Raw genomic sequence first — 27311 nt, 5'->3', positions numbered from 1 at the left:
CTTGACCCGTACCCCCGGAGGGCTCTTACCAGTTCTACCGTGTGATGAGCCTCTTCCACAAGGTGCACCGGTGCTGGACAAAATGAAGGCAAAACAACATCTTCATTAATGTGAAAAGAGGACACGACTTTCGGCAGAAAAGGAGGGGTTGGTCTGAGCACCCCTTATCCTTACGGAAAGCAAGGAATGGAGGTCGGCCGGATAGTGCCGTCAGCTCTGAAAAACCCGCCTGACAAAAGTGATGGCCACTAGGAACGCCACTTTCCAGGAAGGGAACCAGATAGAAACCTTCTGAAGCAGTCCCAAAAAGGAGCTTCCTGCAGAACCCTTAGGACCAGGTCAAGGTCCCAGGCATCCATAGGCGCCTTATAGGGAGGTACCAAGTGGGAGAGACCCTGGATGAAAGTCTTTACCTGTAACCTGGTAGCCATTCCGCACTGGACCAGGACGGATAAAGCTGATATTTGTCTACTGAGGGAACTTGGGCCAGGCCCAAGTCTAGGCCCGACTGGAGAAAAAACAATATGTTGGGGATCGAGAATCTCAGCGGAGAAACACCGCGTCCTCGACGCCAAGCGAAGAACACCATCCAGGTGTGGTGGTAAATTCGTGCTGAGGTCGACTTCCAGGCGCTAACTATTGTAGCGACCACCTTGCTCCCAAACCCTGCCTGGGTTAGAATCCAAGATTAACTGGCCATGCCCTCAAACACAGGGCCAAGGAGTTCGAGTGGCAAATCGGCCCATGAAAAAGTAGCTCTGGGCGTTCTGGCAGTCGCAAAGGAACGTTGGCGAGCAGGAGCATTAGAACTGCGTACCACGCTCAATAGGACCAGTCTGGGGCCAGCCGAATCATCGGAGCCCCTTCCCTCTTGATGACTCTCGGCAGTAGCGACAACGGGGGAAATAGATATGGGCGGCGACACTGGTTCCATAACAGAACCAATGCATCTACCGATTGCCTGCGGATCCCAGGCCCGAGCGACGCATGTGGGCACCTTGGCATTCGCTCTGGAAGCCAACAGATCCACATCTGGTGTTCCCTGCAGCTAAAAAATCTGCTGCAAGACTTCGGGATGTAGAGATCACTCTCCCCCTGAGAAAGTCTGCCGCCCAATTTTCCACGCCCGGGATGAGAGCTGCCGAGATCACCGAGTGGTTTGTTTGACCCACTGAAGAACATGCCCCACCCCGCGCTTGGTTGCTCTGCTGCAGGTGCACCCTTGATGATCTATATAGACCACCGCCGTAGCTTTGTCTGATTGAATTCGGACAAGGCGGCCTGCAAAAAGTGATGAAACTGTTGCAGAGCCAGCCAAATTGCCCGTATCTCCACTAGCTTGGTCGGGAGGAGAGCCTCCTGCGAGGACCACCGCCCTTGGGTTGTGTGGTGGCGAAAACCCTGCTCCCCAGCCGAGGAGACTGACTTTGGTTGTCATCACCAACCAATGGTCTGGGCAAAAAGGGCTTCCCCTGGGACAGAGAGGGACTGGTTATCCACCATTCGAGCGACTCCCTGACCTGACAGGATCGCCGGCCCCACTGAACGAACGTGAACGGAATTGTTGTCCCAGGCTGACAAGAGGGCGCGCTGCAGGGGGCGAAGAAGGAACTGGCGAATGGTAACGCTTCTGTTGCCGCCACCATTTCTCTTAGAATCCTCATCCTGAACCAGCTGGAATGAGGGACTGGATGGCGAAGTGTTCAGACTCCCTCCGAAGAGTAAGCGCCTCTTCCTGAGGAGAATTACCAGCCCTCGGCAAGTGTCGAGGATCCTTCCTAAGAAGAAAAAACCTCTGAGCTGGCACAAGAGATGACTACCTCGCGCTGACCAACCACCCTAAGCGGCCAAGAGTATCCAGTGTGATATTGACATTTTCCTCGCATGCCCGTGCTGAAGGGCCCTTCACTAAGAGGTCGTCCAAGTAAGGCAAAAATGACTATGCCTCAAGAATGTAGCATGACCATGACAACTGTCATAACCTTTGTGAACACTCTGGGAGCCTTGGCTAGCCCGAAGGGTAGTGTTATGAACTGAAAAATGTCGACCATTGATGTCGAAGTGCAGAAACCTCTAATGAGCAGGAAAAAATGGGCTCGCCACCTGATGAATGCACTCATGCTCAGCCTAGAATGGCCGGTGGCAATGTGCAGATATGCGCTCTGGATATCTATTGAGGCCAAGTATTCTCCCCGCTCCATGGCCGATATAACTGACCGGAGAGACTCCATCCGAAAATGTCTGATGCTGACGAACCTGTTCAGAAGCCTCAGGTCCAGGACAGGTCTGACAGACGCGTTCCCTTTTTGTGAACCGCTGTGACATCGGCGGCCGTAACGGCCGATGCCCCTTCAGCGGCGGCACCCGCCGCAGCGTCTCCTCACCTGCACGCCCCAGTCCACGTGCACGCCCGCTCTGCCTTCCGCCCTGCTGTGGGCACACGTGCCGGCCTTAGGTCGCGGGCGCGCGTCCTCCCTCTCTCTTCCTCTGGTGGGGGGCGTCGCTGAGGGGCGGGGCTGGAGGACGTATTTCCTGGCTCTAGGATATTTCAGTGGTCCTCCCTATGAGGAGGGCGCCTGGTGATCGTGTGGTACCCCTGCACCTTTCTGGCCGCTACAGTTCCACTGTAGTTCTCACTTCACGTGCATTCCTTGTCACCCGTTTGTTCCGCCTCTGTCCTTGTGCCGTCCTCCTTGCCTGCCTTTGTCCTGCTCTGTCCATGCGTTCCCCAGTGTCTTCCCTGTCTGTCGGTTGTGTATGAGCCTCTCCGCCAGTCTCTCTGTACCTTTCCCTGCTGTTTCAATTGCTCCTCCTTCCCGCCCAGGAACTCCTGCTCTAGTTCCTTTAGTTCCGTCTGTCTCCCATAGCCTTGCTGTCCTTCGAGCCGTCCCTCTTGGTTCCGGCTGTCGCGCTTCTGTCCCCTGTGGTCCTGCCCCAAACGATCCCTGTATAGGGGTTGGCTTCACCTGGTGTGCTCGCCCCAGGGGCTCCAGATTCGCCATCAAGAGGGTCCACTCTCGGACGTAACCTGCTCCTAATCGTCACAACCGCAAACAGCCTGGAATCGCAACCCTGAGCTCTTTCGTGTTCTGCCACGGAAACAATGACAGGAGCGATTCGATGGCCCCTAATAGAGCCCTTGTCTAAGTATCCACCCTGGGAAGATGAGAAAAGGAAAAACCGTCTTTGAGGGCATCTGACAAAATCTATTTTGTAAACCTGAGGCCACCAACTCCCTTACCCACGTGTCGCGTGCAACACTGAACCAGACATGGCGGAATCAGAGTAGATGGCCGCCCACCTTGCCGGTGTCGTCTGGCAAACGCCTCGAGTCATTTAACTGACTATCTTTGGGATCTGGATGCCCTTGAGCTGGGCTGCTGATTTCGCATTCTCCCCAATGGGTTGGATCTATATGACATCTGCCACTCCCTATCCCGGTTGGGGCGGCCTGAAGCGGCGGAATTGGCCGCTGTGGTCCACCCGGGGTTGCGAAAAAGATCGAAAGCGTGCCTGAAAAGGGTGCGAAAAAGGCAGTTTTGATCCTTTGTTGAGGGAGAAAAAACGATCTTTCCTCCTGTGGAGTCAAAGATAAGCTTATCCACCCTCTCTCCAATAAACGGCCGTACTGATCATAAGGCAGAGAAGTCACACTTCTTGAAATCAGAATCGGCCCGCCATCCATAGAGCTCTTCTGGTAGAAATTGTGTTAGCGGCAGCAAGTGCTGAGCAATTAGCCGCCTGCAAAGACGCATTGATTACATAGTCCCAGGTCCATCGCCATCTGCCTCGCGATCTCCGATATCTCGGCAGGTAGCTCTGCTTCTGCGCGACCCTGTTTAACGATTCTGACCATGAATTCATGGCCTTGGCTGCCCAAGTCGTTGCAAATGAGGGAAAGAGTGCTGATCCTGACACCTCACTTACTGAGCAAGGTGGTCTTTATGAGGCGATCCGTGGAATCCTTAACAGAAGAACCACTAGAAACGAAACAACAGGGTTTCAGTGGCTAGACGCGACACCGGTGGAACCACCATCGGAGATTTCATCCATTTCTTATGGATGTCCGGCAAATGGATACCTTACTTCGAGTGCCTTTTGACCCGAGAAACCCCCGTCTGGTAGTTCCCTGAGTTTCTGCACTATGTCCTCAAACTCAGGATAAGAGGAACCAATTCCATGCGGCCGCTTCACTCGCTTAAACGCCACCTTATGGCCTAAAAGCCGCGGTGGAACCATCCTCAAGGTCTGACTGACGGCTTCTATGAGCCTGTCCACTATTTCACATGACCCCGGAGCATCCAGGTCAAGGTGTCTGTTTGAGTCGACCTGAGGTCTGCTCGCAATCAACCCTGGTGACGGGGAGTAAGAAGCAGGACTTACGGATGCCACAGCACCGGATGGACTGGGCGACACAGCGAGGATTCCTTCCACTGGGTCTGCCTGAATTAAGAGCGGCCCCTGCAGGCCGAAGGCTCTAGTGAGGTGGAGGTCCCCCTAAGGCCGACCAGCCACTGTCCCTGCCCCTATCTGGGGCCTGACGGAACTCGATTGCCATCGTACTGTGACAGTGATATGGCCCACTCCGGGGGGGCTTGCACATTGGTCACATCGCAGGGGAGGGCTCCTGGGCACGATCGAGCTTGTAGGCTTTGCATAATTTTTGGCTCTGGCATGTGGCAAAAAATTAACCCCTCCAGAAATGCATGCGGCATAAGGGAACGCGATTTACTTTTACCAATCATATTGCAGCCAGGTCTAATTCATATGAGGGTTGAAGGGAAGGGAGGAGGGGAAAAAAACGCCACCTTTAATCGCAGCGAGCCTCCAAGATCGGAGTCACACTTACCGCGTCCTGTGACCCACGGGCTCCTGTCGCTGCCTCTGCGCTGCCCCGCGCTCCTGTCCTCCGGGTAGGGCGGGCAGTTCCTCTCCCGGCCGCGGCCTACCTGCCATGAAGCCGGGGGCTCAATTTGTTCGGCGTCCGCCCTAGCCAGGGGGCGGCACCGGGAATGATGTCACGCCGGAGGCAGGACTTCCGCCCGCGGCCCAGTCACGGCCGAAGCCGCGGACTAAATTTTGCCTGCACACCCGCCGCGGGAGGGAAGGGGGGGGGAGCGGACCAAAGGCTCCAGTCCCTGCCGCCGAAACCCGGCGCCCACGCCTGGCGGAAGGAGGGAGGAGAGGGAAGGACTACACTTCCTAAGATGCCTGGAGCTTCCCGGAACGCTGCCGCAGGCCTTCCACAGCCCTTCATAGCTGACTCCGGCTCTAACCTGTTGCCACCATGCAGAGGGGATGGGGTTAGTTTCTGGACGGTGCAGGCACCCTAGCTCCATCTAACCCCTTCAGGGGGTGAGGAGAGGGACCGTCCGCCGCCTTGCAGCACCGCCGTCTAGCGTTGGTGGAGCAGTGGGGGCCGCACAGACTAGTCTTGTGACTCTGTGCAAGCCCATGGTTTCAATACCTAGGGGTGGACAGGGCTAAGTCCGGCATCATGTCCCAGGTCGCGGGAGAGGATACTCGCACGTGCTCGCCCGTTGTTGGTTTGGGGAAATCGGACCCTTTCAATAGGATCCGTTGCCCCGTCTCTTCTTCATAAAATAACAAACAAAAATAGATGTCTGGGGAAAAACACCCAGATATGTCCCTCGGTGCGGGAAAGGATACGTGGAGACGATACTCAACACGTGCTCGCCCGTTGTTGGTTTGGGGAGATCGGACCCTTTCAATAGGATCCGTCACCCCTGTCTTATCTTCATGGAAAAAAAAAAAGAGAGAAAAAAAATAAAAAAAAGAAGTCTGGAGAAAACCAGACACATGTGCCTCCAAAGACACTAAGCAAAAAAATGATTTCCGCCCACAATAGGGGCGAGGGTGTATACTACTACAGAGGAGCTTACTTCTTTTTTTCACTTAGTGTCAGCCTCCAAGCAGCAGAAGCTTACACCCACAGTATATGTGTCCCCCAATGAGGCGAAGGAGAAATGCAAATCCATGGACACCTTTATATTTTCTATCTGTTGCTGCATTCCTAAGTAATTAGCATTTTAATTAATATGTAAACTGATGCTCCAAGTGGCCTGGGAGTGATAGAGCACTTAAGGAGCCTCTGCCTCCCCAGATCATTTCCTTATCCAGCTACAGTCTTTTTATCCTCATGACTTAGTGCCTTATCTGCATTTTAATTAAAACAGTAATTTCTCAGAAATGCAGCAAGAGATAAAAGTAGTTGATGTATTTACATTTCAAAGACCTGAATGCCCATATATTTATTGTTCACGATTACCTTTAGGCTAAGTGCACACGTACCGGAACTCTCGCGGAAATTACCGCGAGAATTCCGGAATTCCAGTCCGCGGGAAAATCGCATTTTAAATTCCCGCGATTTTCCCGCGGAAAAACTAGCATTTTGCAAGCGTATTTAGCTTGCAAAATGCTAGCGTTCTCCAAGCGATCTGTAGCATCGCTTGGAGAACTGATTGACAGGTTGGTCACACTCGTCAAACATAGTGTTTGACAAGTGTGACCAACTTTTTACTACTGAGGCCGCCTATGCGGCATCAATAGTAAAAGATAGAATGTAAAAAAAAAATAAAAAATACTGTTATTCTTACCCTCCGACGTCCCGCGCAGGCGTTCCCAGTAATCCTTTGCGAAAATGCCCGCGATGACGTCAGTTCTCGCGGGATCGCGACGTCTCGCGGTAATTCGCGATGACGTCGCGCGAATGACCGCGAGACTTCGCGATCCTGCGAGAACGGACGCCATCGCGGGCATTTTCGCAAAGGACTACTGGGAACGAGAGCGTGAAGAGAAGCAGGATGACTGCGCGGGACGTCGGAGGGTGAGAATAACAATATTTTTTATTTTTAAATTCTATTTTTTGCAGGGATATGGTACCCAAAGCCCGGAGGACAGTCTCCTCTCCTCCGGACCGTGGGTACCATCCGCAAATGTTCTGCTTACTTTTCGCATGGTGTGCACAGCCACATGCGGAAAGTAAGCGGAACAATGCATTCCTATGGGTGCGGGATCGCCGCGATTCCGCAAATTAATGAGCATGCTGCGGTTTTTACCGCAAAGCGATTCCGCCGCGGTAAAAACCGCAGCATTAGTACAGCATTGTGGAATCCCATAGGAATGCATGGGATGCTTATTTTTCGCGTTTTCGCGGCAAAATCGCGCGGTTAAAACCGCCGCGCAAACGAGAAAAAAACGCCACGTGTGAACTCAGCCTTAGTGCATGCAGAAAGCAGCTGCGTTTGTTTATCTTTAAAGTTATAATTTAGTCAGAAATCCTTAAACACGTCTAATAATGAGTTAAGAAGTTATAAGTTTTCCTATTAATTTGAGCCAAACATTTTTTTCCCATCCTGGTACATACCTCTTTACTTACTGCCCGATACTTGTCAAAGTTCGGTGGAACAATATGTAAAGCCGGACACAACTTCTTCGCAATGAATCCTGGCATAGCTGCCCGAACACCAAATCTTCTTGCCAAATAGTTTGATGTGGACTTCAGAGAAAAAAAACAAACAAACATTTAACGTTTGTTAAGATCAGGGGAAAAAAGGGGGAGAATCTCTTTTTTTCCTCCTACTGATAGCGCCACTCTTGTCTATGGACAGTATCAGGTATTGTAAATTATATACAGTGGGGAAAAAAGTATTTAGTCAGCCACCAACTGTGCAAGTTCTCACACTTAAAAAGATGAGAGTGGCCTGTAATTGACATCATAGGTAGACCACAACTATGAGAGTCAAAATTAGAAAACAAATCCAGAAAATCACCTTGTCTGATTTGGCAAGATTTATTTGGCAAATGATGGTGGAAAATAAGTATTTGGTCACATAAAAACAAGCAAGATTTCTGGCTCTCCCAGACCTATAACTTCTTCTTTAAGAGGCTCCTCTGTCCTCCACTCATTACCTGCAGGAATGGCACCTGTTTGAACTTGTTATCAGTATAAAAGACACCTGTCCACAACCTCAACAGTCACACTCCAAACTCCACTATGGTGAAGACCAAAGAGCTGTCCAAGGACACCAGGTACAAAATTGTAGCCCTGCACCAGGCTGGGAAGACTGAATCTGCAATAGACCACCAGCTTGGTGAGATGAAATCAACTATGGGAGCAATAATAAGAAAATGGAAGACATATAAGACCACTGATAATCTCTCTCAATCTGGGGCTCCACGCCAGATCTCACTCCGTGGGGTCAAAATGATCACAAGAACGGTAAGCAAAAATCACAGAACCACACAGGGGGACCTAGTGAATGACCTGCATAGAGCTGGGACCACCGTAACAAAGGCTACCATCAGTAACACACTACACTGCCAGGGACTCAGATCCTGCAGTGCAAGATGTGTCCCCCTGCTTAAGCCAGTACATGTCCGGGCCCGTCTGAAGATTGCTAGAGAGCATTTGGACTATCCAGAAAAATATTGGAATAATGTCATATGGTCCGATAAAACCAAAAAGTAGAACTTTTTGGTAGAAACAAAACTTGTCTAGTTTGGAGGAGACAGAATGCCGGGTTGCATCCAAAAAACACCATACCTACTTGTTGTGAGTTCATTTTCCCCTTCATTACTGAGGTCCGAGGAACTCCCTCTTCTGGTGAAGAAAGGTAGTGAGCCTGATTGTCAAACACCTGAGGCTGATTATGATGACTGGCTGAGTGGAGTTACGGACTGGATATAAGGCTGTCGACGCCCTTCTGCCCTGCGGGTGATTTCTCTGTGGGATCCTTGGAGACCAGTCTGAATTCCTGCTCCTCCAAAGCTAAGTTTGCTGCTCTGCCTTTTGCTTTTGTGTTTTGACTTTGGTTTTGCTTTGTTTTTCTGGATTTCTGCCATTCCCTGCTGGGGTGTGCTGAATTCACTTAGCTCTGTCTTCTGAAAATACCTGAGTGCTGATTTAGTTTTTGAAGCCTAGCTGCTTCAGGGCCTTTTTCATATCAGCTGGTTGGCTTATGTCTTTGATAGGGTTTTGGCAGATTGCAGACAGCAGCCTTCCTGTCCTTTCCTATCTAGGTAGTTTTGGGGCCCCGTCTTTGCTCAGTCTATCTTTCTGTTTGTGTTAGTATTTTCATCTTGCTTCACCGTCATTATATGTTGGGGGCTGCCTATTGCTTTGGGTTCTGCTCTCGGGCAGTTTAGATTTCCCCTTTCTTTCTTTAGGCCTATGTATTTCTCCGGCTGTGATCGAGGGGTCTAGGGCATCGTAGGAACCCCCCACGGCTACTGCTAGTTGTGTTGATAGGTTCAGGGGTCTGCAATCTGATAGTTGCCAACTTCTCTGGTTTTCTGGACTTAGCTTGTATTTCTGCTTTTGCCTCCTACGGTGACTCATTCATAACACCTACTGTTAAGCATGAGAGTGGCAACATCATGCTTTGGGCCTGTTTCTCTGCAAAGGGACCAGGACGACTGATCCGTGTACATGAAAGAATGAATGGGGCCATGTATCGTGAGATTTTGAGTGCAAACCTCCTTCCATCAGCAAGGGCATTGAAGATGAAACGTGGAGGGATCTTTCAGCATGATAATGATCCCAAGCACACTGACAGGGCAATGAAGGAGTGGCTTCTTAAGACGTATATGAAGGTCCTGGAGTGGCCTAGCCAGTCTCCAGATATCAACCCCATAGAAAATCTTTGGAGGGATATGAAAGTCCGTGTTGCCCTGCGACAGGCCCAAAACATCACTGCTCTAGAGGAGATCTGCATGGAGGAATGGGCCAACATACCACCAACAGTGTTAGCCAACCTTGTGAAGACTTACAGAAAACGTTTGACCTCTGTCATTGCCAACAAAGGATATATAACAAAATATTGAGATGAACTTTAGTTAATGACCAAATACTTATTTTTCACCATAATTTGCAAAATAAATCTTGCCAAATCAGACAAGGTGATTTTCTGGATTTGTTTTCTCATATTGTCTCTCATAGTTGTGGTCTACCTATGATGTTAATTACAGGTCTCTCTCATCCTTAAAGTGCGAGAACTAGCACAATATATATTTTTTATATATATATATATATATATATATATATATACATATATATATATATATATACACATACACACACACACATAGTTGTGGCCAAAAGTATTGACACCCCTGCAATTTTGTCAGATAATACTCAGTTTCTTCCTGAAAATGATTGCAAACACAAATTCTTTGTTATTATTATCTTCATTTAATTTGTCTTAAATGAAAAAACACAAAAAGAATTGTCCGAAAGCCAAATTGGATATAATTCCACACCAAACATAAAAAAGAGGGTGGACAAAAGTATTGGCACTGTTCGAAAAATCATGTGATGCTTCTCTAATTTGTGTAATTAACAGCACCTGTAACTTACCTGTGGCACCGAACAGGTGACGGCAATAACTAAATCACACTTGCAGCCAGTTGACATGGATTAAAGTTGACTCAACCTCTGTCCTGTGTCCTTGTGTGTACCACATTGAGCATGGAGAAAAGAAAGAAGACCAAAGAACTGTCTGAGGACTTGAGAAACCAAATTGTGAGGAAGCATGAGCAATCTCAAGGCTACATGTCCATCTCCAAAGACCTGAATGTTCCTGTGTCTACCGTGCGCAGTGTCATCAAGAAGTTTAATGTGTACAGACTACAGGAAAGAGAGAGCGCAATAGGGTCTTATCCGGGTAATTATTGGAAGAAATAAAGGAAATCTACTTACCCTTTCCAGGAGAGATTAAGGCATATAGATCAACTGTCAGCTTGGTGCACGTCCAAAGGTCAACTCCGTGACCGCCCGTATAAATCCTAAATGGAATAAAATTCTTGGACTTGTGTGCGCTGCTTAACAAAGTATCACATCCAGATTGTATAAACAGTTTAACCATTTATTTCCCAACGCATTTCGAAGTACATTACACTTCTTCCTCAGGGGATGACAAGAAGTTTAAAGCCCATGGCACTGTGGCTAACCTCCCTAGATTTGGACGGAAAAGAAAAATTGACAAGAGATTTCAACGCAAGATTGTGCGGATGTTGGATAAAGAACCTCAACTAACATCCAAACAAGTTCAAGCTGCCCTGCAGTCCGAGGGTACAACAGTGTCAACTCGTACTATCAGTCGGCATCTGAATGAAAAGGGACTGTATGGTAGGAGACCCAGGAAGACCCCACTTCTTACCCCAAGACGTAAAAAAGCCAGGCTGGAGTTTGCCAAAACTTACCTGAAAAAGCCTAAAACGTTTTGGAAGAATGTTCTCTGGTCAGATGAGACAAAAGTAGAGCTTTTTGGGAAAAGGCATCAACATAGAGTTTACAGGAGAAAAAAAGAGGCATTCAAAGAAAAAAAACACGGTCCCTACAGTCAAACATAGCGGAGGTTCCCTGATGTTTTGGGGTTGCTATGCTGCCTCTGGCACTGGACTGCTTGACCGTGTGCATGGCATTATGAAGTCTGAAGACTACCAACAAATTCTGCAGCATAATGTAGGGCCCAGAGTGAGAAAGCTGGGTCTCCCTCAGAGGTCATGGGTCTTCAAGCAGGACAATGACCCAAAACACACTTCAAAAAGCACTAGAAAATGGTTTGAGAGAAAGCACTGGAGACTTCTAAGGTGGCCAGCAATGAGTCCAGACCTGAATTCCATAGCACATCTGTGGAGAGATCTAAAAATGGCAGTTTGGAGAAGGCACCCTTCAAATATCAGGGACCTGGAACACTTTGCCAAAGAAGAATGGTTTAAAATTCCAGCAGAGCATTGTAAGAAACTCATTGATGGTTACCGGAAGCGGTTGGTCGCAGTTATTTTGGCTTAACGTTGTGCAACCAAGTATTAGGCTGAGGGTTCCAATACTTTTGTCTGGCCCATTTTTGGAGTTTTGTGTGAAATGATCAATGTTTTGCTTTTTGGTTCTTTCTCCTTTGTGTTTTTTCATTTAAGACAAATTAAATGAAGATAATATCAAAGACTTTGTGATTGCAATCATTTTCAGGAAGAAACTGAGTATTATCTGACAGAATTGCAGGGGTGTCAATACTTTTGGCCACAACTGTGTGTATATATATATATATATATACATATACACACAGTACAGACCAAAACTTTGGACACACCTTCTCATTCAAAGAGTTTTCTTTATTTTCATGACTATGAAAATTGTAGATTCACTCTGAAGGCATCAAAACTATGAATTTACACATGTGGAATTATAAAATTAACAAAGAAGTGTGAAACAACTGAAAATATGTCTTAAGGGCATGTCACACTAAGAGATATCGCTAGCAATATCGCTATAACTAGTGACGTTATAGCGATATTGCTAGCGATATCTCTGTGTCTGATACTTACCTACGACCGGCTCCCCTGCTGGTTATCGCTGATTGCGCGAGAACGTCCAGGACTGTTTCTCGTCGTCAGCTTCCTTCGGCGCTTCCTGCTGTGACGACGAGCGACGCGTGGAGCCGGGCGGGAGGACGCAGGATCGCCTGGTGTGACAGGTAAGTAGCGATCCCCGTCCCCAGCGATGTCGCTAGTGAGATCTGCCTATGTGGCAGCTCACTAGCGACCACTTAGCGATATACCAGCGATCCTGACCGCGTCATATCGCTGGTCGGGATCGCTGGTACATCGCTAAGTGTGACAGTACCTTTATATTCTAGGTTCTTCAAAGTAGCCACCTTTTGTTTTGATTACCGATTTGCACACTCTTGGCATTCTGTAGATGAGCTTCAAGAGGTAGTCACCGGAAATGGTTTTCACTTCACAGGTGTGCCCTCTCAGGTTTAATAAGTGGGATTTCTTGCCTTATAAATGGGGTTGGGACCATCAGTTGTGTTGTGCAGAAGTCTGGTGGATACACAGCTGATAGTCCTACTGAATAGACTGTTAGAATTTGTACTATGGCAAGAAAAAAGCAGCTGAGTAAAGAAAAACGAGTGGCCACCATTACTTTAAGAAATTAAGGTCAGTCAGTCCGAAAAATTGGGAAAACTTTGAGTGTCCCCAAGTGCAGTGGCAAAAACCATCAAGCGCTACAAAGAAACTGGCTCTCATAAGGACCGCCCCAGAAAATGAAGACCAAGAGTCACCTCTGCTGCGGAGGATAAGTTCATCAGTCACCAGCCTCAGAAATCGCAGGTTAACAGCAGCTCAGATTAGAGACCAGGTCAATGTCACACAGAGTTCTAGCAGCAGACACATCTCTACAACAACTGCTAAGAGGAAACTTTGTGCAGCAGGCCTTCATGGTAAAATAGCTGCTAGGAAACCACTGCAAAGGACAGGCAACAAGCAGAAGAGACTTGTTTGGTCTAAAGAACACAAGGAATGGATCACAGACCAGTGGAAATCTGTGCTTTGGTCTGATGAGTCCAAATTTGAGATCTTTGGTTCCAACCACCGTGTCTTTGTGCGATGCAGAAAATGTTCACGGATGGACTCTACATGCCTGGTTCCCACCGTGAAGCAAGGAGGAGGAGGTGTGATGGTGTGGGGGTGCTTTGCTGGTGACACTGTTGGGGATTTATTCAAAACTGAAGGCATACTGAACCAGCATGGCTACCACAGCATCTTGCAGCGGCATGCTATTCCATCCGGTTTGCGTTTAGTTGGACCATCATTTATTTTTCAACAGGACAATGACCGCAAACACACCTCCAGGCTGTGTAAGGGCTATTTGACCAAGAAGGAGAGTGATGGGGTGCTACGCCAGATGACCTGGCCTCCACAGTCAGCAGACCTGAACCCAATCGAGATGGTTTGGGGTGAGCTGGACCGCAGAGTAAAGGCAAAAGGGCCAACAAGTGCTAAGCATCTCTGGGAACTCATTCAAGACTGTTGGAAGACCATTTCCGGTGACTACCTCTTGAAGCTCATCAAGAGAATGCCAAGAGTGTGCAAAGCAGTAATTGAAGCAAAAGGTGGCTACTTTGAAGAACCTAGAATATAAGACATATTTTCAGTTGTTTCACACTTTTTTGTTAATTATATAATTCCACATATGTTAAATTCATAGTTTTGATGCCTTCAGAGTGAATCTACAATTTTCATAGTCATGAAAATAAAGAAAACTCTTTGAATGAGAAGGTGTGTCCAAACATTTGGTCTGTACTGTATATTATATATATATATATATATATATATATATATATATATATATATATACACACACACACACACTCTCTGAGTGCCAGCTCCCCCCAGCAAACACAACAACACAATTTAAAGAAAACCATGAATATGATTTATGTATTACGACTAATGCAACACATCAGTAGACGGACATATGATGAAGCAAGAGTGTTAGAGGTTTTCACCTCTACTCACCAGCATGCTCATGGACCCCACAGCCATAGGTTTGTCCTTCAGTTCAGGATTATCTCGCATTTCCACTGCTGCGTAAAATGCATCCATGTCAACATGTACAATGACACGACTCAGGTCACGACTCCGCTCAAGTTCCAAAGCCAGTTTGTCCACCTATGTAAAATTGTCATTGAAGAAAATTGCTGAACAGGTGTACACACAGATCTTCAAAATGTTCCATAAAAATAAGACATTGCTAATGAAAATAATGGTTGCTGTATGTCTCAGGTAAAATAGTGTCTAAGTGCTGATGGTTCTGCTGAAATATAGTATTTCCTTACATGTGTTCCTTCCGATCTGGAAATTCATGGCATACCTCTGTTCAGTTAAGTCATGGAATCTCATGGGAATCCCACCCCCAACCCCCGGTGACCCTACCAATCTCCAAAAATGTCCATATGATGAAACTGCCTGGACTGTACCAATGAAGTTCTCCACAACGTAGGACACAGAAAACAACTTCTATCACAGTTACTGATTATGTTTAAACAGCACCTGTTGCAGAGTCATAATGACTTTATACTAATGATATATTGGCTCATTCAGAAATAATATATAGGGAAGGCTAATCAGTGTTATCTCAGAAGCCAGAGATGACAGTGGCTCTGGTGTCATGTTACTCTGAAGAATTATAGAATTTATAGCAGAGCCTAAAAGAATAAAATGCAGGTTGAAAGCTGGAGATTAAGATGGAGTTTGAATAAAATCTAAGTGAAGGCTGGACTGCAGGAAAACAACTATGTAGGGACAGTGACCTGACGGACAGATGTACTTTTTCAGTTGTAACAGATGGATAACAGCTGGGCAGTAAACGTGGTAGGCAGTACCCTGGCTGACCACAAGGTGGCAGGGGGGAGTGTGAGGAAAAGGACTTGACAGCAGCTTAGGGCTAAGAAACCGTTGGTCATGGGGGGCGGAGTTACAGGGAACCGGGTTTGGTATAAATACTGAGGGAGGGTTCCAGAAAGTTCCAGTCCCCAGGGGGAGCTCAAGTGACAGGAGGACTATGACAGTCTGTGCACTCTGAGGAAAACCAGACCAGGGGGACTGAGGAGAGAGAACGTCAGGGGGGTGGTCCTGACAGGAAAATACTGCAGAATAGACAAGGCACCAAGGCAAAGCATATCGTTGTGAGAGAGACGACTGTTCAGTGGAAGTACTGCTGGTTTATGGGCCTAAGGCGGCCACAGTGACGGAACTGACAGGAGTGTCAACAAGTGCAGAGGGGGACGGTACGTATATGTACGTCCTCGGTGTAGAATACGGTGTGCGGGAAGTGGCTCTGGAAACAGAGGGCCGCTAAGTGAAGTAAAGTGAAGTAACGTGAAGTGCGGTGTGCTTCTGTGGCCGTCAGGCGGACGAATAAACTTGGACTTGTTGTACCCGACATCTGCCTCCATCGTGTCTGTTACTTCTCTGTGCGGTAAGAAAAGGACCACCCCCCAGCTCGGCCCACCAACTCTACATCTACACCTTAAGTAAAAGAGGTACATAGTGTGATAGACAATTAGTTGCCTGCACAAATGGGAACAAAAATTGACTGGCCTGATTTTTTTCAAGTGGTTGGGGGACAGGTTTTTTTTTTAATTAAATATTAGCATTTGGGGCGAAAACATCACTTTTGCAGTTGGGCTTCATTGCATATTTTGCACCATTTTGCTCTTGGAAGTTTTTTTGTTTCCCTGCACATTCAACTTTAAATCTAGTCTGTGGCCATAAATCAGCTCAGCTGAGAGGAGCTCAGGAAAAGAAAAAAAATGAACAAACTCTCCTGCTAGATTGTCAGAACAAGATCAGTGACGGATTCTTGGGTAAAGAAGCTGGCCACTTTCTCTTGCTAGGTAGTGAAGAAAGCTGCACTGACCGTCTCTTCTGTCCATACAATGGCTACTGGCCCAGGAGCCTGTGACCAGACCTGTCTAGCAGCCTCCTCCACAACAAAAACTCCTACATAGGAAACATGCTTTTCTAGTGGGAGAGGCAGATGGACAGGTCTGGTCGCATGCTCCTCCAGCAATGGACACTGTATGTATGGGCAGAAATGTTTTCCAGCATGCAAGGAAATCTGCACTAACAAGAGAAAGTGGCCGACCTCTTAACCCAGAGTCAGTGAGCTCGTTCTGACGGACTAACGGGAGAGTCTGTGAACATCTTATTTTAGCTCCTCTTAGCAGATTTATGGCCACCGATCATAGTTGAATGTACAGGAAAACAAAGAACTTGTAAAAGCAAAATGATGCCAAACTTGTAATGACACCCAATTTTGAAAATTATGATTTGCACAAATTTTTTTTTTTTTTTTTTACTTTATCTTAAAAAATTAAGTCCCCAACGGTGGTCAACCCCTTTACACGAACACTTGTACCAGCCACATAGTGGTGCCAGGACACTTCATGAATGCTGGACAAAAAACGTATCAAAAGAGGAACATAAAAATGTATATATATATATATATATATATATATATATATATATATATATATATATTTTTTTATACTCCGTACACAGGAGGAGACAATTTGTGGAAAGCTGCGTGATTCAGACTTGTTTTTGAGACCTTCTTCATGCTGGTCTTAATGACTGCGTGCATTCCAGCTTTGTCTTATGATTTTCAAAACTCATAAAACTCTTGATCCCGGCATGACCAGAACCTATGACTGGCTTACAACACACTCGGCTGACGAACAATAGGACATTATTTAATAGCTGACGGTCAAGCACTGCTAAACCTTGACCTTCAAGATTTTCAGCAAACCAGGCGGAAAAAAAAAACAAAAACCGAAACACGGGATAAAGTGAGGTTTGAAACAAAGTACAATCCGGTCCTTGTGTTCTCAAGTGTGAAAGGCGAACGTGTAAAGAGGACTTTGTCGCTTTCAAGATAAAAGTTGTGAAACAAAAAACATTATTAAAAAGGTAAAAGAAAAATGCAGCAAACTGATCAGAACTTATCAGATCTGGGATTTTATGATATACAAATGTGACACTACAATCAGTAACAAGGAGTACATTTTGGAAATGTGCTAAACTTTCCAGTATGATTATGGCAATACCAAAACTGGATATTAATTTTTTGTATTTATTTTTTGGGTGACAAAAAAAATTCTGAACTATAGGAAGGGGTGCAGCAACCAAAAAGTGACAATTATTTATTTTTTGGTGGGGTGGGGGGGAGGCGTTATCACTTTAGGGCATTTAATTTTTGGGTTAAATTTTATAATTTTGATAAATCAGACTTTTACAGACATGGTAATACTTGATATGCTTTTTTAATAGTTTCAATATCTGTATTTTAGGATAGGGGAAAAAAGGGGAAGAGTCAAACTTTTATATTTGTTCTAGTGTAAAAAAATATATATTATTACTTAATATTACTATTTTACTTTTCAATTCCCCTAGGTGACTTGAAGCTGATCATTTGTACTACCGTATATGCTGCAATACTTCAACACTGCAATATAAGATACAAGTGACGCCACCAAGATGGCATCAACAGGGGCCTTCAAATTCTAAAGAAATCATTATTCCTTGTCACAATATTCTGATGGGAAAGGGACTGGAAGCTTAAAAATTCATTTTTGCCCAGGAGAGCTTGAGAATGCAAAAAAAAGGCACAAAAGTATAAATTGACAGCACTGTACCATCTCCAGTGGTGCCACAGACAATGAAGAGCTTGGTGGCGTACATAAATGGTCATTGATGGGTTCAGGCAGGGAACCTGTTGATAAGGATCTATAGGGCTCCAAGTGGTGGGACCCCCACACCCCTATTGTTCTGCAAGTTACCACCTATCCTGTGAATAATGACCAACCCCTTTATGTGAAGTTCAACAACTGGGCCATCGGAGTCAAGGTATGAAGCAAAAAAAAAGCAAGATGGGAAGTGACAAAAGCATGAATAGACCAACATGGTGCCCTATTCTTGGAAACAAGTGCTGTAGAATCTTCTAAGGCTTTATTCACACATCAGTATTTTTGATCAGCATTTGTATGCCAAAACCAGGAGAGTCTCCACAATACAGACCAGGTGTCAATATTTCAAGTATGCTTTCTTTTTCTCTAAGTTCCACCCCTGATTTTGGCATATAAACACTGATGCAAAATACGGACGTGTGACGAAACCCTACGGCTGGGTTCCCCAACTCCGGTTTCTCAAGAGCCACCGACAGATCATGTTTTTGGGATTTCCTTAGTAATACACAGGTGATGGAATTATCAACTGGCCAATACTAAGGGTATCCTGAAAACAGGATCTGGTGGAGGCTCATGAGCACGAGAGTTGGGTGAACTCTGCCCTAAGGCAATGGACAGAGATTAACGGACACCTATTTAAGGGCTTGTTCACATGCAACTCTTATGCACATGATGCATTTTTGTTTCTTGCAGATTTGAACAATTAAGAGTTTTTTCCACATCTGCAGCATGTCAATTCTTTCAGTATTTTGTAGCATATTTAATCCATTCAAATGAATAGGGTAAAATGTAAGTAAAACGCATAAAAAATGCATGTCAAAACAAAGTTTTTTTCAAAAGGTTCTAATACGCAATGTGTGCATAAGGCGAAAGATTTGCCAGTACAGGGATTTGAAAAAGGAAAATAAACAACTTAATTAATTTGAAAACCTTTGAATTGTCCACAAGGCCGATGCAGAAGGCGGAGCGTTACTGTACCTGCATTTGAGCTTTCTTTATTTGTGCACTGGTCAACAGAGATTTTTGTTGCAGCATTTTCTCGATGCGCTGATTTACTTGTTGGTCTTTCTTTAGTTCATTGTCGTAAAATTTTGAACCCTGCAATACACAGATCAAGTCATCACTGCAAAAATAGGGCTCCTGGGTGTCTGCCTTTCCCAAAATGTGCTCCTTTTACCCTGAAGCTTATTTATTCATGTGCTTTATCCTGGATTTTATTATATTATTTTAGCAGACTTTTACATTCTCAAAACTTGCACAAAATGAAAAAAAAACAGAGACATCCAATTGCAGATGTTATCATTTTAGCAAAAAATCTTAACCTCAATAATAACTTTTCAATACAGTGAATAAAGAATATTTACCAGATGTAGCTACTGCTAACCGTGGCCATTTTTGTTTTGAGTGCGGAGACAAGTCTGAACGGCATCAAATTACAGGTAACGACCATATTTTTTGGACTATTAGACGCACGCAGGTTTGGACAATATAAAATAGGAAACAAAATATTTATATTAAAACTACCTGGGTGATGTACAGATATGGAGGGGGTAATGAGGGTTGTTGCAAAAAATAAAGTACATGATCTACGAGATCTCGCACTTCCGCAGTTGTGACATAAGGTCCCAAAGGCAGTTTAATTTGGTTTTACATGTGCAAGGTTTTTAATTTACAGTATGCTAGGGATACTCCTTCTAATAAAAATGTACAGCTGGCTTAAGTGTGCATGGGTTATGGTAATTATAACTGGGGAAGTGAGAGAGAGCTGACACTTCAACCATTTAAGTAGGGACCTCCTGAAGTGATCAGGTAATAACAGGAGATCTGCCAGGATTCGTTTAGTGAGAGGCAGAGAAGTACACTTCTAAACCAAAGAGCTTCCTCTAATCAAGGCAAAGCTCCCAGACTTTTTGGAGCCAGTGGTCATTGATTAAGATTGGGGTTTGCCTTGATCCAATATTTATGGGAGATATGTTTCCAATAACTCCCATAAATATAGGATCAATGTTGTATGATTTAAGGAGGTCTGGCCCTGTAGACCTTACATTTTTCAGACTGGACAACTCCTTAAAGATGCCCAAACACATTACGTGTAATGCGGTCACACCTGCTCAGAATGTCCTGACTCCTGATACTTGTGAATAGAAGGATCGGATACTGTAAAAAAGTCACTGCCAGAAGAGTCACACCTAAACTAAAAATGCACCAGTCAAGCATGCCTAGACGTGGATGACCAAAAACAAGAGGAACATCAAGATTAAGAAAAAAATATTATAGATAGATATAAATATGGAGTTTTCAATCAGGTTATTAATGCTTGCCTGAGGAATGTTATGCACTTCGGTATGCAAGTCGTCAACATCCGCTGCTGGCAGCTCCCTTTGCAATTAAACATCTAAGTGCATTCAGCATGGAAGAACATTTCTCAGACATCCATTAATAATCTCATTGATAGCAGCCAAGGAGTGTAAGTACATGTACCGTATTTTTCGGACTATAAGACACACTTTTTTCCTCCAAAAATGTGGAGGAAAATGCGGGGTGTGTCTTATAGTCCGGATGTACCTGCTCTGGATGGGGAAGTGGGGAAGCAGCAGTGGCAAAGCAGCGTGTCACAGGAGGAGGGAGCCGGCTGCTGTGGCTATCTCCTGCGCCCACTGCTAAAGAGAAAATAATATTCACTACTCTCCACTCCCATAGGCGTGGAGAGCAGTGAATATTCATTGATCTTTAATAGCAGGCACAGTAGCAGCAGATGCGGGGTTCCTGCAGCTGCCGGGCATTCATGTGTGACCAATATTAAAGAGAATAAATATTCAGTGCTCTCCACGACTACAGGAGTGGAAAACAGTGAATATTCATTTCCTTTAGTAGCAGGCACACATGAACGCCGGCAGCTGCAGGAAGCCTGTGGCAAGTACTGTGCACGCAATAAAAGATCACCGAACATTCACTGCGCCACACACCCAGAGCCCCAGCCTGGGGAGCAGTGAATTTTCTGGCAGTTGTCCCCTCTGCTTGTAGACAGCACATGCGCTGTTTACTAGCATAAAACAGCTGATAGCAATGGAACAGCACGCTGCAAGGGAGCGCAGGGAAGGCAAGTATAATGGTTTATGTTTGGGTTTTTTTTTAATGTTTCTTTGATGGGGCCCATGCTTACCAGGATGGGGATGAGGGGGCCATGCATACCAGGACGGGGATGAGGGAGCCATGCATATCAGGACGAGGATGAAGGGGCCAAGCATACCAGGAAGGGGATGAGGGGCCATAAATACCAGGATGGTGATGAGGGGACCATGTATAACTGGATTGGGGAGATATATACACACCAAGATATTAGTACAGAATTGACCACATTTTCTGCTTCAATTTTTTTTTTCTAATTTCCTCCTCTAAAACCTAGGTGTGTCTTATGGTCCGAAAAATACGGTTTTTCTGTGTGTGACATTCATACTCAATATTAAATAAATCAAGAGGTTTGTAAAAATTTAGCTTCAATTCCCTTATACTTTGCAGGTCTATCCATCCTTTTATTTCCATCATTATACATCTCTTAATTCATAGTTTTGCAGTTTCAATGCTGATACATACATACACAAGCCATAAGTCTGGTGTAACTTCAGTAACTTGTGCACCCCAAGAAACAGAAGCTACAATTGTGGAAATGATGCAAGTGACGACAGCAGCATTCAACTTTTATGAACTTGCAAAGATAGGTAATACTCCACTTATTTTTTCAATTAATTTCTAATTATTTTTTAAATACTGTAAAGAGGCAATTAAACATTAGCACAATTACTGGATATGCCAAGGTGCAGTGATTACATCCTGATGCTACAAGGTGATAAACATTTGTGCTGTTGGATAATTCACCATGTACAACATGCATATTCACTCACTTTTGTGGCTTCCATTATGATTTTATTGATCTTCTCCTTATCCAGACCTTCCATTCCCGCCTTGTTGTCATTAAGACCCATTGTGAACTGAAAGCCCTCATTGCTTGAAGCAGTGTCTTTCCCTTCTTGGTGATCCATATTCTGAATTTCAGATTGTGGGGGTCACCACCTGTGATGAAGACAGTTCACAAACAATTAGCGTGTTCTTCACACTAGGTTACTTTTAAATAATAGAAAATGAGTTCAGGTGGAGACATTAACAAAATGTAAATCATGGAGAGGAAAATTCTAAAAACAAAAAACGTGACATTCATGCCATATCTTAAAATGCACCATTTCTGCAAAACATGGCCATAACCTACCCCCTAAATGCCAAACAATGGAGACTCTTGACTCTTTATTGGTAAAGAAAAAAAAGATGATGTCACCTGAAGGGGCTGAGTTTCTCACATTACAAAGCAGATTCATACCAGAAAGCGTCAGTATGCTAGTAATTAAGATGAGATATGTACTGTTGAATTGGTCTGTATATAGAGGGGCTGAGATGAGTGATGTACTGCAAGATGGGGATGTATATAGAGGTGCTAAATGGAGATATGTACTTGTAGGGTCAGACAGGTTCGCAGGATGCAGTGACGAGACACTAGACGAATGGTGGTTTTCGAAATCACGTTTATATAACTCTAGCCGATGGGCTAGGCTCAACAAAACAAGGATAAAGAAACAACACCAACAGTCCACGCAGGGACTCAACAAAATTAACCAAATATAGTTTCACTTAGCCTTTCAGGGACTGCGGGGTTCAGTAGCGTGGCCGCGTTGAGGTCGCTGAGGCGGCTGTCCTGAGGAAAGTGACGTCGGTGGGGGGCAACAGGCCCTGAAGAAAATAATACCGTTGGGGCGCAACAAGCCCTGAAGAAAATGAGGACGTTGGGGCGCAACAGGCCCTGAAGGAAACGGGGATGTTGGGGCGCAACAGGCCCTGAAGGTAACGCTGCCGCTGGGGCGCAACAGGCCCTGAGGGAAACACTGCCGCTGGGGCGCAACAGGCCCTGAAGGAAACGGGGACGTTGGGGCGCAACAGGCCCTGAAGGTAACGCTGCCGCTGGGGCGCAACAGGCCCTGAAGGTAACGCTGCCGCTGGGGCGCAACAGGCCCTGAAGAAAACGATGCCGCTGGGGCGCAACAGGCCCTGAAGAAAACGCTGCCGCTGGGGCGCAACAGGCCCTGAAGAAAGCAGTGCCGTTGGGGCTCATCGGGCCCTGAAGTAAATGATGGAGGTGGCACGTGGTGATTACGCAGTTCCCCAGAAAGGCCTGTAGCCGTCCTTTACCAAGGAGTCTCTTCCTAAGCCAGGGTAGCGAGTCTTTTATCCCGCCTGTGACAATGTGGCGTATCTTGAGGCCGAAGATGGCCGGGTCGGCGTGATGGGGGAAGGCAGGGGGGAAGGGCCCAGGTCTCTGAGGCCTGATTTCCAGTACTCACGGCCACAACCGGAGGTATAGTTCCTCTCCCTTCAAGGCGGGGGTTAGCGGGGATAATTCTCTCAGAACGGGAGCGGGGAGCAGTCTCTGGGCACAGTCTCTCACATCTCTCTTGTCGGTCAATCGGTTGCTTTCTCCTCGCAGGCTCCTCTCGGTGCCCCTGCAAGTCACCCTGCGTCTTGCCTTCACTCCCTCTCTTCCCCAACTGCCACTTCAGCGCGTCCCCTGCTCCTTTTGCCCTAGCCCCTCCCCCTGTTGCCCTGACAACCTCAGTCGCATGTCTCTCTTTGTAATCCCCCTGTTGTGCTTCCTTCAATAACTCTGATGGTGGTCCCCTTGGTTCCGGCCCAAACACTATATGGGGGTCCTCCTCCCCACATACTGCAGGATGGGGCTGTGTATAGGAGGGCTGAGGGAAGAGATGTACAGCAGGATGGGGCTGAGAACAGTGATATACTGGAGGATGAGGCTGCAATTACAGGGGCTTAGAGGAGTGATATATTGCAGGATTGGGCTGAGAAGAGATATTCTTTAGGATGACACTATATATAGACGGTCTCTGGAGAGTTGTTGAGCTGTTTGTCGACATGTTGTTTGAACATGGCAGAAGATAATCCTCTGCCATTTGCATCAATAGAGCAGCATCTGCAGTTTCACAGCTCTGAACTCTCAGCAGCTGGCGACAAACAGCTCAGCTCTACACTTTCTAGCTATTAAAAGCGCCATTGTGGAGGAGTGTACAGGTGAGCGGAGCTCTGAGAGAAACCTAGAAAACAGCTATCAATTATGTAAAAGCACACAGACAGCTAAACTGATATAGACAGCAGAAGATAAAATTGGTCAGACAGGGTGCCATACAGAAGCAAGCGGAGCACAGAAGCATAAAGCAAATTCTATACTTATTAGCTTTCTCAGGCAAACACAGGCGTGGAGGGAGGGGCCTGAAGCACTGAGGAGTAGCAAGTGCTCCTGGGAAATGTAGTTTTAGAGGTAAAGAATCGGACTGCCATTCAGCTATGTGAGGCTGGGTGCACAAAGAAAAAAGACACAAAGTCAGTCTGTTTATTAACAATAAATGAGCACTTACTTTGCTTTGTGAAAAATAATGTGATTATGAAAATAACCCTTCAATACTTATGTTTAACCTAAAACATGTAATTCCCAACAATTGGCCACACAGTATGGCACAAACCCAAAACTGAAGCGACCTGGAAGTTTTAAAATCATGAAGCGGAGACCTGATTCTGCAGGAAAACAGTTGTATCACCCATAAAACCACACGAGCATTACAACAGGCAGCATGATATTGCGGGTGATACAGCTAGTTTTCAGGAAAAATCACGTGCTGTGGTGTAGTGACCAGTGTCCGCTAGGGGGCGCTGTGTGGATGACCGAGGAGAGAGGATGAATGGCAGAGTCATGAATGACCATTATGTATCTCAAGGTGGGTGGCCTTGAGATGGAGACTGATGTGTGTGTTGATCAGCAGTGATACCGCTGACGTGTTGGGTCAATGTGTCAGGGAGAAGTCTCCAGGTAACTGGGGAGATGGGCGGACCCAGTTACGTACAAACCCACCCAGGGGGTGTGTTTAAGAACGCTGTTGCAAAGTGTGTGTGAAGGGTTCAAGGACCTGTGATGAGGTCATAGCCATGTGACCCGGTGGGCGTGGCTACGGACCATATAAGGTGGCGAGGGTAGGTCACATGTGGTGAATGCAGGGACATGGTTGGTCTGTTGTGAAAGGTCCCGCTGGGAGATGTGTCTCCTGGCTAACAGCATGTGGAGTGGCGGTGTGTAATGTCTGCACGTGCCTGGTGAAGGAATGGATGTCTGCAGCATGGAGAAACAGCCATGAGGAAACCCGGACGTGGGTGAGATAACTATGAGGCCGAAGAGCCTGTGTATGCCAACCTGTGTGACCACAGGGAGGACAGTGAAGCTCTGTCAAGGACGCTATGCTGATATGAACTTTATGTTGCTTGCTTTGGTTTATGCTGCATAAATAAACCGCATGGACTATAATGGTTTTACCGAAAACCCGTGCCGGATCTGGTTTTGTGGCGGCTAAGCGAGAATCCCCTATGTGAATGACAGCGCTACCTCACAGTGCCCATTTAAGAATCACTTAAAAACTGAAGCACCTTTGTCACCTTGATTTCCACCCACATCGCAGTTAAGTTAGTATCACCCAATAAGACCCTACCAAAAAGCTGCAACATTTGCAATTGATGATTAGTTGCATGAGTAATATGTTTAAAGGGAACCAGTCACCGGGTTTTTCCCATATAAAGTAGGATCAGCACCTGTAAGTCATAGAATGCTGTATATATGTCCCCAATGCTCCCACCATAAAACAAAAAACATCTTTACATTTTATTTGCCTACGGGGTGTTCTGATCCGACAGGCATCGCTGGTCTTGATCCGGTGCCACCTCTCTTCTTGCGACTGCCGTCCTACTTCTTGCTTCGTGTGGAAGACGCGTCCTACATCATCCACACAGTGCTGTCGGCATTGCGCTCTTCAAAGGGCAGAGGATAGTACTGTAATATGCGTGACCGGAAAAAAGTGAACGAGCGCCGGCAGAAGTGCACTACAATACTTCGCCCTGCCCTCAACAAGGCAGAGTACGCCTGCCCAGTAGCACGATGCAGAAGACACGGTTTGGATGAGGAGTCATCCACATAAAGCAAGGAAAATGGCGAACGCAAGAAGAGAGGAGGAGCCGGACCAAGACCAGTGACGCCCACAGTACTGGACCGCCCTTTAGGCGAGTCCAATAAAACCTGTGAGCGGATTGGGGACATATATATGGCATTCTAGAATTCTGCATTTGAGAGCATACAGGTGGTGACCTTACTTTATATGGAAATATCTGAGTCACGATGAAGGACGCATGCACAATTTCTTTCTTTCGGGTAGCTTTAAGGGGTTCTCCCATCTCAGCAAGTTATCCTCAGTATAGGTGATAACTTTCTGATCACTCAAGGTTTGACCCCATTAAGAACGGGATATCAAAAAAGTATAGGCCCAGTATGTAATCCAGTGTAATTACTTTAGTACACTTCCGCTAATTCCAGAATGAGAACATTGTTGTCCTGCTAAACTATTAAAAGCCATCTTAAAAGCTTGATCCGAGATACAGAATAACAGCGTGTCCAGCGTCATCACTCCACACTGAAGCCCCAAGCAATGAACTTCCTTAGTTAGGAATCGGTGCAAGCACTTCAGGTTTTTGCGGCCTTTGCTAGTAGATTGCTATCACTAAATTAAATCCTGTTTAATATATTACCCATTTCTAAAACATTTGGAGAAACTTGTATCCACATTTCCATTGTCAGATTGTCCTACTGCATGAAATCGAGACATGTCTGCCTACAGTTAGTAGCAATTTGGAGAATTGTGCCCAATTTTTTTTTCTATCTGCATTTTTTTTTTTTTTTTAAACTATTTCATGAAAAAAATTTTTTTAGACAGTCCTATAAAGTCTACACCAAAAAAGAAAACGGATGGCACTCACCGGTTAAAATCTTCTTTATTCCAATACTTTAAAACATTGGCATAGGGAGGATGGGAGCGGGAGTGGAAATGACGACAGCCGTTTTGTGCTGCAGTAGCGCTTCTACTGGACGGCTGTTGTCATTTCCACTCCCACTCCCATCCTCCCTATGCCGATGTTTTAAAGTATTGGAATAAAGAAGATTTTAACCGGTGAGTGCCATCCGTTTTCTTTTTTGGTGTTGCCGCTGTGACTAATTGCTTTGGAGTGGCACCCCGGTTTATGGAGCACTTCCCATAGTATGCATATTTGCAGTACCAGCTTACACACCTATTTGTGCAATGAATGAGCTTCCCGGCTGTGCGGATT

General features: G+C 45.9%; 1 protein-coding gene across 6 annotated transcripts in view; it reads right to left on the bottom strand.

Annotated features, from left to right (window-relative positions):
- The window catches only part of POLK (DNA polymerase kappa), a 125382-nt gene that overhangs the window by 59291 nt on the left and 38780 nt on the right, over positions 1-27311 (bottom strand). For all 6 annotated transcript variants that reach the window (XM_073584103.1, XM_073584098.1, XM_073584102.1 and 3 more), the window contains 4 exons: positions 21959-22127; positions 19035-19154; positions 14326-14478; positions 7388-7519 (listed from right to left, as the gene is read on the bottom strand). In XM_073584103.1, coding sequence (XP_073440204.1) covers positions 7388-7519; positions 14326-14478; positions 19035-19154; positions 21959-22096 — 543 coding nt within the window. In that variant the 5' untranslated portion in view covers positions 22097-22127. The remainder of the gene's footprint in view (positions 1-7387; positions 7520-14325; positions 14479-19034; positions 19155-21958; positions 22128-27311) is intronic.

Source organism: Dendrobates tinctorius, unplaced genomic scaffold, assembly GCF_039654945.1.
Source record: "Dendrobates tinctorius isolate UK_male_01 unplaced genomic scaffold, ASM3965494v1 ptg000083l, whole genome shotgun sequence".
NCBI lineage: Eukaryota > Metazoa > Chordata > Amphibia > Anura > Dendrobatidae > Dendrobates > Dendrobates tinctorius.
Note: the sequence above shows the minus strand (reverse complement) of the source record. Positions and strands in the feature narration are given on the sequence as shown.